Below are 16,085 nucleotides of genomic sequence, written 5' to 3' on the forward strand. Positions count from 1 at the left end.
GGAAGGCTGTCCCCTGGGAGGCTCCCACCAAGGGAAGACCATGAAGCAAACCTGGCCTTCAACACTTGATGCCCATCTTGCTTTGGCTGCAGGGCCCTGGACAATTCTGAGACTCGTCTCCAACTTCACTGCTCTTTCCCACTGCCCCTTCATCACTGTGAAATTCTCTGCTTCCCTTTCTCCTACACTGTGAAGACCAGCTTCTATAGAAACTGCTCAAAAACAGCTACCTTATCCTCTCAACATCTTGGCTGCACCTGTATGACCTATATGCATACCTGTCCTTCCTCCAAAATGTACCTTCAATGATTTCCTGAACACTCTGGGTCCTCTTCTTCTATCTCTAACAACCCATCCACGGACTCTCAATTAGCCAACTTCCACGTTTTGTCCCAAATAGAAGATATGACCATATCCTTTGTTTTTCTCTTTCCACATCCCTATTCAGGAAGAGCTAGCACCTCTATGCAGATGATGCCGAAATCTCACTCTCACCTCAGCTACAGCTTTGCTTGCCGTAGGACAGTTTCACTTGGTATTAGGCCATCACAGCTCATTTAATGGAACTAAAACTTATCTTTGCCAAACTGGTTCATCTTGTACTCACTTATTATGCCCAATATTTTTTTAATCAAAAGATCCTTTAAATGGAGGCAGGCCTGTTTCCCTCTCTTCAAATTTACTTTTTATCTCAAGGTCTTTGCTCATATTATAATGTTCTTCCGTGACCTCTTTATCTTTTATTTCCTATAATTCCAAAAAAGGCCAATGTTCATTAAATCTCCTCCAACAAACATTGATTCTACCTTACCTCCCAGTTGCCTCATTTCTGAGTTATTTAAACTCTCAAGTCTATCCATCACTTTATAGATTATCCATTTAACTTAGTGCTATCTCACCAACACAATCACAATCATTTATCTGGTATGTGTGCCAGTACAATGAGGGGTGCTGAGAACACAGAAATAAGTGAACCCCAATCCTGGCCCACAGCACATTTAGAGTCCAGGGTAGATAAGACAAAGAGATAACTGCCACACACTAATCAATGTCTCAAGAAAGTTGTAACTAAAGAATGATGAATTTCCAAGGTCTGAGGAAGTGATAAGAAGAGGCTCTAAAAAGGAGGTAGCACTCAATCAGGATTTGAAAACCAAATCTGTTTATATAAATTTTGTCTGCCTGTCTCATTGACTACATTGTTTTCATCTGATCAAAATCTAGTGCAAACCATGAAATACTATCGGTGGAACAAACAGGGAATAGTATTACTGGTGAGGATTCATGAGAAGGACATTAAAACTTTATATACTTCCAACCTCAATCAACTACAACTGCATGGCATTAGCATAATTCTGAAATACAGTTTGATGGGATATGTTTGGACACATGAATGTGTGTAGGTCTGGGAAGAGGGAAAGTTTTACCAAGCATGAACTTTGCCTGGTAAGGAGATGAAGCAGGAGGTGTGTCTAGAGCCTGACAGACCAATTTGTAGCCTGGAACAGAGGATACATTTGTCAGTCGAAGATGCAACTGCAAAGTAGTTAGGTAAAATCACATCTGGCAGTGCACTGAGTGGTTATCTGTGAGATTTGCTTGCAATGGAGGTTGGCAGATGATATATCAGGCAGTTATGTATAGGCTGGTTTGTGGTGGGTCCTAGAAGATGGTGGGATTAGGTGAGAAAGAAGGAAGATCAGGAGGCTGGTAAAAAACAAGGACTGAGATGGGTGGAGGTGGGAGAGTGAGCAGGGCAAGAGTGGGGTGGATTTCAGAGGCTCGGCTTCAGATAAGGAAGCTGATTGGAGGTAGAACAATGGAGTGAGGTGAAAGGTAACTATAATACTGATTGGATACCTACGATGGGTCAACATGTGTGAAGTTTTTGAGCCTTAGAAAATGAAACAACAGTGGATCTCGAGTGGAAAGAACTGGAAAAAAAGAGACTACACTTGGGAGAGACATTGGAGTTACCTGACTATAGTTAGAGCTGCAGGAGTTGTTAACATTGTCAAGGGGAAGGTTTTAGAGTATGGAGGGACCTTGGGGACCACTGATAGAAATGATAGAGCAGGCCTGAAGCTCTCTAAAGCCTTGGCATGAGGTTCTGCCTTGGGTAACTTGGTCCTTGAAGATAGAGATGGCATTTGGGTAAAAGTAGTTGGAGAAAGAAGTGGAAGAACAGCTAAAGTGACACAGAAGTAAAAAGAACTCACAGTTGTTGGTTTTTAATACATATTTTTATTGATTTCAGAGAGGAAGAGAGAGATAGGAACATCAATAATGAGAGAGAATCATTGATTGGCTACCTTCTGTATACCTTTTATTGGGGATTGAGCCACAACCCAGGCATGTGCCCTGACCGGAAATTGAACTGTGACCTCTTGCTTCAAAGGTCAACTCCAACCACTGTGCCATGCCAGTTGGGCCGAAGTCAGAGATGAGAATTCAGACAAATCCACTGGAAACAGCAATGGGAATATAAGTGGGGGATGTAAAGGTGTGTGAGATGCTGGGAAAAGGAGCCGTATTTCAGCGGCTCTTTCAATCTGTCTCAAATCATCAACTTGATAGTGACCTTATCGAAGAAGTTCAAAGCAACACATTCACACTAAACACGAAGCTTACTTTGCTCTATTCTCTGTGGGCCACTAAAAACTTTTTCACATCTGCTGGCCCCTTGGATCTGCAGAGCAGTCCCATAACAGGTTCTCATTCTGTCTGAGTCCAGCTTTCCCAGGAGACGAGGACAATTAAGTCCCATTGCTTTAGGTTACTTCATGTTCTTTTTGACTTCTCTGTTCTAAACTGTGCAGAATTAAAAACATAATGAGGAACCTTGCATTATTTTTCTTACGTGGTTTGTCCCTTATGGCCGCCGTTGGGACTCCATTTCCATTGTGACTCCAAGAATGAGCATAAGAGAAGCAAAGGTGGCCTTGGGGAGGGTTTGCGGAATGATCCCAGAATCCCATCTTGAGGTCTTTTCCTCTCTTTGCTCAGGGCATCTTGCTACTGACCTGGCACATTTTCTGCACGTCTCTCCTTGGAAACCCTGTTTGAGCATCTTCTCAGAGCCAAAGCTATGGGCTTAATTCTTGGGTTACCATCACAATTCCTCCCCTCAATGTTGTGAGGCTGGGAAGTTGATAACCTGGCAACAGTCCCTTTTATAAAGCAGTCTATGGAAGTCTTATATGCTGATCTCATGAGCAGCTCTCACTGGGGCTGGCTCAACATAATGGGCTAGGAGTGTTGGTACTGACAGTGTGTGCTTCTCTAATTCCCAGTGGGTGACTTTTCATCTGTCTTTGGCATAAGTCATTCCCCCTGCTCGGTGTGTGCCTATCGATACTATTGTTTCGCCTCTCCTTGCCATGTGTACACATTAAAATACAATTAATTGACAAGTGGTCCAATATGTTTCTTTACTGAATTTATTGGAGTAACATTGGTTAATAACATGATATAGGTTTCATGTGTATAATTCTATAATGCATCGTCTGTATACTGTTTTGTGTTCACCACCCTAACTCAAGTCTCCATTTATCATGGTGAGACTTTCAAGTGCCAGGACCTGGCCACACGGGAAGATGGTTTTGGGGGGTGGAGAGGATCCTAATGACTTTAAAGTCCTGCCACAGGGAGGATGGCCTTGGCAGAAGGTCTTCCCTGACTCCACTCCATGGTTAACTACCACTGATGAGTTTGCGTGTGATCTTTCCCACGAAAATAGCCTCAGCTTCCATCATAAATAGTATCCTTAAATCTCAACTGCAATTTGCTCACATCTGGAATCCAAAAGCCTTACCACAGCGTCTGCCACAATTACATGGGCAGGTGTAAAACCTTTCTGTTTGTTAGGATTTGATTTGCTCATCATGTTTATTGAAAGGTCATTGACTAGAGGCAATGCCATTGCTTATGCAAAGGCAAGAATTCTCAATACACAGTAAGTGGAATAAATAAAGAGCAATTGTCTTGAAACTACTTGAAACCTGGCTCTTTTCTCCATAGACCCAAGTCCTCTCAACCATCATTACCTAACAACCATGTAGTTATGCAGCCATCATGGTTACTTCTACTCAAAAGTGGAAATAGTCGTGTTTTCTAAACTGTGCCTTCCACTATTGAATATAAAAGGATACTCCCCTCTGGATTATTCCATTCTGACTCACATAGAAGCTATAGTAATGGTTATAGGGATTCCCATGGGCATATGTACACCGTATGCCTATTCTTTAAAATGTACCATTGTCTAGATTTTCCTTTTCTGAAGCTTGGAGAATAGAAGAATGGGAGAAAGACAGAGAAAAGCCTATGAATCCAGCTACTCAGTTTATGTTATTTGATCTCAGCCAGTATAGGACTTCAGTCAGTCTGGCACTTACTTGAAACCCACACATCCATTCCACTTCTCGCGAAAGGTAGAGAGACTCAGGCAGGAGGGACAGAGAGGTGTGGATCGTGAACATGGGTGAAGATGCCAGCACCTTCAGAGCACACACTCTGGGAGAGCACACCTTTCCTCCAAAGGTGCTGTCTTTTATGAACGTGTATTTTTTAAAATATACATTTTTATTGATTTCAAAGAAAAAAAAAACAGAAAGAAACATCAATGATGAGAAAAAACCATTGATTGACTGCCTCCTGCACGCCCCACAATGGGGATTGAGCAGGCATGCAGGAGGCATGTGCCCTGACTGGGAATTGAGCCATGACCTCCTGATTCATAGTTCAACGCTCAACCACTGTGCCACACCAGATGGACTAAAAGTGTATTTGAAACTCCATCTTGGAAATGACTTTTAGAATCACCTAAGAAAACACACCCTATTATTTTATAGTGACAACAGGTTTCTTACCCATCTAAGACGCTCTTTAGTTTGGTTATTTATCCCACTCACTAGAGTTGGTTCCAAATGATATCTGACTGATTCCAAAAATAAACACACCCTCAGAAGGTGAAGATTTGCCTTTAAATAAGGATGAGCGAAAGAAATGTCCCAGGCTGTGAGGACCAGCTTGAAGAAGGGGTGATTTGAGTATGGGCAGTCGGGGTGGAATCAGCAGGAGCTTCCAATAGAAAGTATTTTAAGGAGTCATTTTCATATTTTGAGCACTGGTCGATTAAACATAAAATTTTCATAGTTCCTACATCCGTCTGGAATAGCATGAGGGCAGAATATCTGTTTGCCAAAACATATTGATGGTCATAAGATGCCACTAAACATGTAACAATGCGGTGGCTTTTCACAGTCACATCTTTTGGAGACCTGGGCTCAGGTATCAAAGCCACCGAGGACTTCCTTTTTCCTAGCTTTTGGTGGGCATTACACTTCCCCGCCAAGCAGACTTCCTTCTGTTAGAATGAAACATCCTTTTTTTCTTTGGTAGAGTCCAGGCTTTCATTTTCTGATCCATTCTAACATGGGAGGGGGGATGGCCTAGGAGTGGTTGAGTCCCATTGAATTCAATCCTTTTGTGTACTGTTGCATCTCAGTAGTGAGAAGATCGGAAGAGAGACTCTTAGGGATGAAGAGAGCTCGACCTTTGGATGCAGAGAGTTCAGAGTTTGAATACTAGCTCCACCACGGAGGAGCTTGCTGTCCTCATCTACAAACCCTGCAGGGTTTGGGGAGGACTGCAACAGATGATGCATCTGAGGTGCTTAGCGCAGTGGGTGCTCAGGAAGCAGGAGCCATTCTAATAATAGTCACACTGTGTGTAAGCACATGGTACAATCTTCAGTAGGTCCCAAGATGTTAGTTTTCTTCATGTTCTGTGAACACTGAGGAAGAGCAGAAATGGAGCCTGGGGGTGTCCTGTAACCTCTTCTCTCCCCTCCCTCCCATTAGGAAGAGGCTGCCATGCCTCCCCCTGCCCTGGATGGCATGGCTAAGGGACATTGAGCTGGATGGCCTCCTAAGTCCTTTCTGGCCTCAGCTTCCAGGACTCCCTACCCCAGGAGTCTGGTTTCCAGATGGGCTTCCACCGATGGTTTTTCTCACCGAGTCCTTATGGAGCAGGAGCTGGATGAGGCGCAGGCCACTCCTTGGGTAGGACAAAGAGGCACAGATAGGCCCCCAACTCGAGGGGAGGAGGAGAGGGACAGGGTACAGCTGTCAATCTACCTCGAAACCCTGTGAATAAGCACTCCTGTGGACAAGGTAATAGGCTGGTCACTTTGAAGCTCTTACTGAACCAACCAGCAAGATGGGTGAGGAGTCCTGACTTAGCAAGAAGCCAGAGTAAAACATTTTATGAGGTGAAGGACTCGTGTGAGGCGGCTAAAAAATGAATGGAAAAGTGGGTAATCAGGGTAAAGGGGGGCAATGCTGTACGTGGTTGCCACACCCACAGGTGACGATTATAAAGGCCGAGGAGAGCACCAGGGCTTACACCAGAGAAAAGGAATCCGGCTTTGACACTGACCTTCAGAGCTCGGCTCCCTCCCAGCGCCATGCCTTACAGCTGCTGCCTGTCCAACCTGAGCTGCCGCTCCAGCTGCCCCGCCCGGCCCTGCGTGGCCCCCAGCTGCCACAGCACCCCCCTGCCCGGGGCCTGCAACATCCCCGCCAATGTGAGCAACTGCGGCTGGTTCTGCGAGGGCTCCTTCAATGGCAGCGAGAAGGAGACCATGCAGTTCCTGAATGACCGCCTGGCCAGCTACCTGGAGAAGGTGCGGCAGCTGGAGCGGGAGAACGCGGAGCTGGAGAGCCTCATCCAGGAGCGCTGCCAGCCCCAGGAGCCCCTGATGTGCCCTAGCTACCAGTCCTACTTCCGGACCATCGAGGAGCTGCAGCAGAAGGTGAGGGGTATAGTGACCTATTTATCCAAATCCAACATCCCCGCTTCTGAATGGATGTAACACTGTGTGCAAACTAACGTGGAGCATGATGAAGACACAGACTTCATCAATGCAGGTGTAGCCCATCCAGCAGTCTTAGAACATCTGAGTGGGAAGCCCCACAAGGGAAATGTACAGACTAGGGAGAGGGCAAGGCATTAGGCTGAAATCAGTCATAGCAAACTTATTCTGTTTCCTACCTAAAACCAGAATATCAGATGCTTTAATTCTATTATGATATCCTATTATCCTGGTCTTGTTTTCAGAGCCTATACCATTAAAAACAAAACAAAACATGCAACCAAATTATTTTTCAGAAATAGGAATTTTGTTAGTGAATTCTCAAATAGTCAAAGCTTTCAAAACTGTAGCAATGGACTAAAAACAGCAGAAGGGCACAGACACTGTGCCACCTTCTAATGCAGGTATGCATGAAAATGAGAATTCAGAGCCAGAAGTGCAGAAACAGAAGTGGGAATAAGTAAAGAGTCAGCTCAGAGTGGGACTTACTACATAGTGCAAATCAGGGAGGGCTCCCTGGAAGAGACAGCATCTGAGCAGAGTTTGAAGGATGAGCGCTATGCCAATTGCATGAGCTCTTGATTTTCAGAGGGGATCTACTGCCCACAGTTCTGTAGTTCTGACAGAGTGAATGCCAGAAGAGCTTGCAATCTGAAGAGCATGTACTTAGTACTAGGCTCAGTGCTGGAGTGAGGGGTGAAGTACTAAGATGATCCAACAGGAGAGAGAGATGTGAAAATGAATGACCATGGTGAAGGCGGTATGAAGTGTAACTAGCTAAGGGCAAAGTACTGTGAGAGCTCACCACGGTGGAAGTGACCCCTGTAAGAGCTGAGGAAGGAGGGGAATGTGAGTTAGGCAAGGGGTCTTGCTAGGTGGGTGAGGGCATTCCCGGGCACTCCAGGTAGAGGGAGAATCTTTGTGCGCAAAAGCCTTGGCCAGGGTAACTTGAGGGGAGAGTGGAGAGAGGTCAGCAGGGCAAATACGTGGGTCTGGGAGTAGGATAACCAACTTGTCCCGGTTTGCCTGGGATCTTCCTGGCTTTAGCATCTCAGGAACCCCCTAATCCTAAGCAAACTGGGGCACTGGTCCCACTTTGTGAGGCCTGGTACCCAGGCCGCTCAATGCCTACAAGAAGCCAGCAGCAGACCAAGAAGAGAATTCCTGACTGCAGGCACGTTTCCCCTCCACTGTTTTAGTTTTTAAATGATCAGTTCGATCAATCCCGCTTTTATCCCCACACTGTACATCCAAGAAGACTCGAATCTATGTGGCTGGATTAAAATAGCTGTTCATGTGAAGACACAAGCCATTCTTGCTTAGTGTAACTCACTTGGTATAATTAATTCTGGCTCCAGATCCTGTGCAGCAAGGCGGAGAACGCCCGGCTGGTGGTACAGATCGACAACGCCAAGCTGGCCGCGGACGACTTCAGGACCAAGTGAGAATTCTCTAATGACCAGAGGAGTCTGGTGCGGGGCAGGCTGAAGGGCAAAGTGACGGACTCTGTCCAGGGAGCACGTGAGCGGAAGCTGTCTGGATGCCGTGGGAGGATTCTTACACCGGCTTAGTTAGGTCCAATGTGTCCAGATCTCCTCACATTGAACCTAAGATTCTGTATTTTAGGTTTAGCTTGAAGGAGCTCAAGAAACCACCCATTCTTTCTCTCTTTCAACTTCATGTCTGGACCAAGTTTGAAAAGTGAATTTCACACCGATTTCTTAGTATAGGTTAGTCACTCTCAGCCCATGAAAATGCAGGAGGCAAAATCCATGTCAGAGAATCGATCAATTTTTCTAAGTCTGAGCATCACAATCATAAAATCCTTTGCATTTTGACGGGACCCTACAGTTGACAAAGTAATTTTACCGATGTCCTTTCTCCATCTTCAGGCCCACCTGATGAAGGGCTAGTGTAGTCCCCCTTTTACAGATGAGGAAGTCAAGGCTCAGAGAGATTAAGGAATTTATCCACAGCCACAGTGTCAAGGTTGAATCTAACTGACTTCTATTCACAATGCCAGATGGCTTCTCAGAGTAGTTGGAAAGGAGGGCGAAGCAGTCTGTATGTCAGGCTTACGAAGTTTAGACTCATTGACAAAGGCAAGATGACAGGACGTAGCTGTCACCAACCTGTGAATGGACTCTTAGAACAAATGCAGTTACTATTAGATTAGACCTTCTCTCTGAGTCTCAGGGAAGAAATAGGTCCTTTTAGTCAGCATGGTGTATTTTCTCCTTTCATAAACTTTGAAAAAAATTGCAAAATCTAGGTCAGCCAAGGAAAGCCTGGGAGGAATTCTTCCTCTTTGGCCTCCTTGGACCTTTGGCTGTGTGTGCAGGTACGAGACGGAGCTGGGCTTACGGCAGCTGGTGGAGTCGGACATAACCAGCCTGCGCAGGATCCTGGACGAGCTGACCCTGTGCAAGTCTGACCTGGAGGCCCAGGTGGAGTCCCTGAAGGAGGAGCTTCTCTGCCTCAAGCAGAACCACGAGCAGGTGAGGGAGACCCAGGCCCAACATCCCAATAGTGAGACCCACAACTCCCCTGAGCTGGAGAAGGTGGGGCTTTGCTGAGCATCCTAGAGCTAACACAGCATTTTGCTGGTTGCTCGAAACATATTTGGGGGATTGTTAGGGAATGAGTCATAGGCCTCCTTTCTTTTTTTTGTTTTTAAATCTGAAAGAGTGCAGTCAGTTGACCTGTTTCTACTTAGGGCCAGACCTGTAGTGAATAGTCCAGTCAAAGATGTTTAAAATACTTTCGATAAGATCTGTTATCTTCTGAATAACATGCCAAATGAATGACTGAGACTGGAATAAGATGCCAAATGAATGAGTAAGACTGGAACTAGATAGCAAACTCTTTGTATTAGGTGTCATCCTAGATGTTAGAAACCAAGATGGGTGGTTGGGTGGGTGGATGGATGGATGATTGGATGGTTGGTTGGATGGATGGATAGATCGATGGATGGATGAGGAAAGTGGGAGAAATGAATGTTGATTCAAATAATGGTTGATTCTGACCTGATGGTTGAATGCAATACTAGGAAATCAGATGCGCGTCTCAAACATTAGATGTTGTGATGATGAGGATACAATCCTTAACAGATAGTGTAGGATGGTAGGAGACATGAAATGGGAGTTGGTAAAGCTCATTTCTCCATATCTAAGTAGCAACAATTATAAACCAGTTATCATGCTAGGCTTATCACTGAGAAAAGAGAAAATCGAAAGAAAATAATAGAATCTTGGAGTGGGCAGAAACACTAGCAGTCATTTAACCAAGTAACCACATGATACATATGAGGAGAGGCTCAGACAGGAGGACCAAATCACAAAACATAATTTAGCTGGGTTTTCCATCTACTGAAATTCAACCCATAAATCCTAAATTTCAGTGCAAACATCTTCCAACCACACCAAACTCCCTCAAAGAGAGTTTATTTTAGACTTTTTCTGGGGGTTCACTCCTTCTCCTTCCTCCACCAGGAAGTCAACACCCTGCGTTGCCAGATTGGAGACCGCCTCAACGTGGAGGTGGACGCTGCCCCCACCGTGGACCTCAACCGCGTGCTCAATGAGACCAGGTGTCAGTATGAGGCCCTGGTGGAGACCAACCGCAGGGACGTGGAGGAATGGTACACCAACCAGGTGGGCATCTTGTCACGAGGCCACCCAGGACCTTGGGACCCTTAAGGCAGGGTCTGATCCTGTCTCTTACCTCTGTTGTTTCAGACCCAGGAGCTGAACAAGCAGGTGGTGTCCAGCTCAGAGCAGCTGCAGACCTGCCAGGCGGAGATCATTGAGCTGAGACGCACGGTCAATGCCCTGGAGATCGAGCTGCAGGCCCAGCACAACCTGGTGGGTATTGTTCAGACCTGCTCGTGAGAAAGTGAGGTCGGGAATCAGTCTCCCAGGGCAGCCCTTTGGGTCATAGTTTCTTTAACTCTGGAAGCTTGTGACGTCTATGGAGGCCTCTGGGAGACATGCTAAAGGAGCAGCTCTGTGACAGTCTTCCTCTCCCCCGCACAGAGGGACTCCCTGGAGAACACGCTGACGGAGACAGAGGCCCGCTACAGCTCCCAGCTGTCCCAGGTGCAGTGCATGATCACCAACGTGGAGTCCCAGCTGGCTGAGATCAGGGGAGACCTGGAGCGGCAGAACCAGGAGTACCAGGTGCTGCTGGATGTCAAAGCCCGGCTGGAGTGTGAGATCGCCACATACAGGAACCTTCTGGAGAGTGAGGACTGCAAGTGAGTACCTACAGGCAGCACACGCCCAGTTCTACTGAAGGGATACATTAAGGATTTTGCAAGTCAAGTTTCAGAAGCCAACCTGTCTTTGGAGACCAGATGTATGGTATTTTTGCTACTGTAACCTGAGCTAAAGGTATTTTCTGGTCCTAAAGATACTTGAGAGACTTGACTTGGATGCCGATGGGTAAATAAAGCTTTGTACCTTCAGGGTGGGATTTAACCCAAGCACTCAAGTCCATTGTTTTGTGGATCCTATCTGAGGCAGGCAGAGTGGGGATCATATAACCATATTGAGATGAGCATTTGAACATCAAAAGGGAGGATAACTCAGTAACTCAGGGTTCAGCATTTGTCCCCTAACATAGAATTTTTATGAATAGTCTTGTGGACTTTTCACAATTCTGTATGGTAGGTCATACTAATCCTGTTTTACGGGGGAGGTAAAGGCTTAGAGGGAGGAAGTGACTTGTCCACGACTCTAGGGTTACAGAGCGAAGGCTGGGATTACAACACAAGGCTTGGCTCTTTTTTGCCACCTCTGTTTGACTTTTAGAAGGGGTAATCAGAAGAAGCTTGGCTTCTTAAGGTGTCAGAGAATGGATTCCTCTTGTCCCCATGTCTTCTTGGGTTGAGTTGCCTCCTTTTTTTAAAAGAAGAAATTACCCCTCTCATGCTAACAAGCTAGTGCTTCTGTGTTCCAGCCTGCCCTGCAACCCCTGCGCCACGACCAACGCATGTGACAAGCCCATCGGGCCCTGCGTCACCAATCCCTGCGCTCCTTGTGGCCCCCGAACCCGCTGTGGGCCCTGCGGAAACTTTGGGTGCTAGACATCCTGGTGCCAGCAGGAGGATCGCACAAAGACAGAAGACCACAGATGGACCAGCCCTGTTTCTCTGACAACCATCACCACAGGAATTCCCCGCAGGCATCACCATCGATCGGGATCTAGAAGAAGAACATATGCCCAGCGTGTGGCTGGCTCTGATCCTCTTCATTCAAGGCTGCTCTCCTGTAGTTACTGTCTGACCTGAGAATCAGACAGGTCTGGGCCATGATGGTGCCATCTGAGATGTTTTGTGGTTCTCTCTGTTGCTTTGACCTTCTCTCGCACTTCCCCAGTCCCTTTGCACATCTCCTAATAAACTTTCCTCTTGCAAAGCAGAGATGATGTGTATTCATGCTTTTCCAAGTGTTCACTCTATGTTATGTGCTTCTTATAAACCCACTTGAAAGCTTAGGTGGACTGTGCAGTTGAATCCTCTCCTAAAAGGTCTTCGTCATCATTAATTAACATTCATTAAGCACAAGGAGCCTCAGCATGCACTCAGGCCAGCAGGAAACTGGTGGAGCCACGAGAGCAAGAGGTCTCATCTAAATATGATAAACACATTCATTATGGGATCTTACTTAGTAAAATACAACGGTTACCATTTCTAGAAAGTCCCACTGTTTCCTTTCCAAGTGCCTACAAGAAGAGGAACAGCAACCAAGTACCAGGAACTGCATGGCTGATTTTCTCTCCTGCTCGCCATAGTAACAACCGTGGGACTGAACCCAGAGCTCACGCTCTGAATGTCAGTTACATGTGAGGTGTGACTATGAGAGAATAAAACTGATTTCAAACAAGCACACAAAGTTTATGCATCATTCAGAGTTGTCTCCTGGGGAAAGATGATGCTATTAGCACCAGAAACATCTCTTGAAACTCCTTTGGGCAAAAAACTCATAATAGTGGAAACCTTATATGTGAGTAATACCCAATAGATTTTTCAAGTGTTTTACTTCTCATTTGAATGTTTTAATCACTGAGATTAAATTTGGATTTTGGGACTGTTCCCCCATAAAAAAATACTTTAGCATCAAACTAGGACACCGAATCTTTGCCAGTGTGAAAACTGACAGCTTTGTGGGGCCCTGCTCCTACTGGTGCCCATTGATGTTGGCGTAGGCTAGTGGCTCCCATGGCTATGGTGTTGGGGTCTGTGCAATGACACTGTCCCAGTCATTGGCCAAACTGCTAGCTATGTCTTCTTTCCTTCAGATGAAGCCGACACTATCTCCCCCTGCTGTGATGATGTCTGCTTTAATCTTGGTCTTCAGTTCATATTCCAGTTCTTTGGATGTTTACTCCATTGTCGTTGATGTTGTTGGATCTCCCTTGTCCTGAATTAAAGCATGAGACCCTGGAAGACAACTGAGTGACACTCCATGCTGTGTCCAGAATGTCCCAGACCCGGTGGGTGCATTCCACTCTCCCTTCCTTCAGGGCGAATTCAATCCCAGGAACCACCTCCATGCCTTGTACAAGTACCCCTGTCCAATCCTTCTCATCAGTTATCTGTAAGCCCTGGGACCACTGTCCACCAATAGTTGCCTGAAGCTGCCTTTATCAGGGACAGGTGCTTCCCAAACACCATTGTCTTTTGTGTTTTGTTGTCATTGCTGAAAAGCCTATTGCCAATATAATGGTGGTTCTATTGCTGATAATCCGTTTTTCTCTCTCTTGGACTGTTTCTAAGATTGTCTTTTTGATTCTAGTGCTGTGTAGCTTCACTGCATTATGTCTAAGGCTGGGGCTGGTTTTGTTTTCCTACTTAGGAGCAAGGAGCTTCTAGAATTGATTCATGCTTTTCAACACCTGCGTAAAATTCTCAACCACTATCAATTTTAAATATGGCTTCTGTCCTATTCTGTTTTCTCCTTCTGAATTATTATTTTAAAAATAGCCTTATTGAAATATAACTCATACCATAATATATAATTCATATACCATAAAATTCACCTATATGAAGTATATAGTTCAATGATTTTAAATATATTGATAGAATAATTTAACTTTTACCACAATTTCAGAATATATAATCATCCCCAAAAAGAAATCTTTTACCCAATTAGTAGTCACTCCCATTGCCCCCCACCCTCCAGCCTAGGCAACCCCTATTGTCTCTATAAATTTGCCCATTCTGGATATTGCCTATGAATGGAATCATACAATATGTGGTACTTTATGACTGGCTTTTTAAAATATAGCATACTAGTTTAAACTTAGAAAAATAAGAGCAAGTTCAATTTTTTTCTTTGTTAAATCTTCCTGTAACAATAAGCATACATTTTTTTTAAAGTTCAACTTTTCATGAAGGGTGCAGTCTTTTGAGAGATGTAACTTTTTTCAATGGTTTGAGTTTCAACACTCACAAAGATCAAAGACCTTGTCTCCTGTCCCTTTTTGATCTAGTCTAATGCACCTTTCCCCATTTTAGACTTTTCCACAAACTCTCCACGTGAGTCTCAGCAAGCTTCTTCCCCCTCTGGGTCAATGCCTTCCTATTTGAAAAATGAAAGAGTTGGATGAGATGGCTGCATAGGTCCTCCTTGGCAGTGCCAACATTCTAAAATTCTAGACTTCATATGACAGACACTATTTTCAGAAAATACATTTTATCATCACCTGTGTGGGAAATCCATTCTAAGCATGTCAGCCGGTGAAGTAATCGTGAAATACCCAGTTGTCTTGGGCTGTGGGCTGACAATCCATTGAGAGAACATTTCTCCAACGTTGGGTCCTGTTGGCATTCTATTCACCTGCAGCTCTGACCTACACATCAGCCAATTCATGAGCAACAGGTCCTTTGATCCCATAAGAAGCTTAGTTTCCCTTCATCACTTCCTAATAGCTCCCTTTTGAAACTGGCAAACTCAGCAGTTACCACAAGAGTGTGAATGCCAATCGTGACAAAGACTTTATTTCCAGAATAACAAGCTCAAGGGCAACTTAATGATTATGTTGGAATAGGAGCCTCACCTGGATCCCTTTACAATTCTTTATTGCTTTAGAAGACCTGTAAGAATTTCCTTTTGGAATTTTTAATGTCAATTGTATGTGTTTTTCTTGTACAGAAGTAATATATGTGTTTTAAAAAAAATTGGAGGTGACCAAAAAAAAAAAAAAAAAAAAAGAGTAGAAAAGAAAAAAAAAAAAAGCATTTATAATCCTACCATTCAAAATTATGCAGTGTTATCATTGTAGTGAGGTTCTGTTTTATCTCTCAATTGTTACAATCATTTTAATTTTATTATAATTATTTGTCCACCTTATTTTGGGTAAGTGTATTGCTCTTGAGTAGGGTCATCATTTGAACAGTTGTGATTCTAAGTTTCTCCAAATGGTGTGATATAATTCTGTATCTGATGGGATATAATTGTATCATCAATGTAAAAATTAAAATTAAAATCAGGCCATAAGGTACTTCAATATTGCTGAATTCTATCATCTCCCCATTCACCCTTCATTCTTCTTCAACTAAGCATATCTATGGACAACAAGATTTTCTCCATCCCCCCCTCACTGCCTTTAATTTCTCTCCCTAGGACCTAGGTAATAGCAGATCATATTGGTTGTGAAATTATTGAACACTTCTGAAGCATGGTGATGAGGACTGGGAATTCAAGAGGTTAGCAGATGTGGATTCAAGTGATAAGACCCTAAGCCAGCCATTCCTCCATCCCATGCCTCAGTTTCCTCATTTGTACAATGAGAGACTTAGCATCACACTTGTTCCAAGATTTTCCCTCTCTCATGATAATTTTGGCATTTGAGCTCTACCTTACAGGTGGAGAAGGAAAGGAAGAGCAAAGCAGACTGGTTGCTGATCTGCAGCAGTAGCTGAGGGGCTTGGGCTCTGCTCTGAGCACCTTTGAGTTCTGCTGTGTCCCCTGCTAGGACGATGGTGAGGAGCCCCTCCTCTCCCTGGGCAGTACGCCCAGGCACACAACTGAGTTCCTTCCTCATCACCTCTCTTTAGGATATTAAGTACATCTCCCCTTATGCCTGGCAACAAAACAGAAGTTACAGGCATGGACAGTTCCAAGCGCTTCTGTTTCTTGGCTAATTGTTCCTACATCACCAACTATTATAAACCGTCAGATCCAAACAAGACCGACAACTTGAAGCT

General features: G+C 44.7%; 1 protein-coding gene across 1 annotated transcript; it reads left to right on the top strand.

Moving 5' to 3' along the window:
- Positions 1-6,466: 6,466 nt before the first annotated feature.
- Positions 6,467-11,960, top strand: LOC311611488 (keratin, type I cuticular Ha3-II-like; the record flags this gene model as incomplete). The annotated part of the gene is made up of 7 exons (XM_084863732.1): positions 6,467-6,814; positions 8,233-8,315; positions 9,216-9,372; positions 10,366-10,527; positions 10,612-10,737; positions 10,909-11,129; positions 11,834-11,960. The coding sequence occupies 7 exons, from the start codon at positions 6,467-6,469 to the stop codon at positions 11,958-11,960; spliced, it is 1,224 nt and encodes a 407-aa protein (XP_084719858.1).
- Between the last annotated feature and the right edge of the window lie 4,125 nt (positions 11,961-16,085).

This window comes from Pipistrellus hanaki (assembly GCF_964339955.1).
Source record: "Pipistrellus hanaki genome assembly, chromosome: 16".
Taxonomy (NCBI): domain Eukaryota; kingdom Metazoa; phylum Chordata; class Mammalia; order Chiroptera; family Vespertilionidae; genus Pipistrellus; species Pipistrellus hanaki.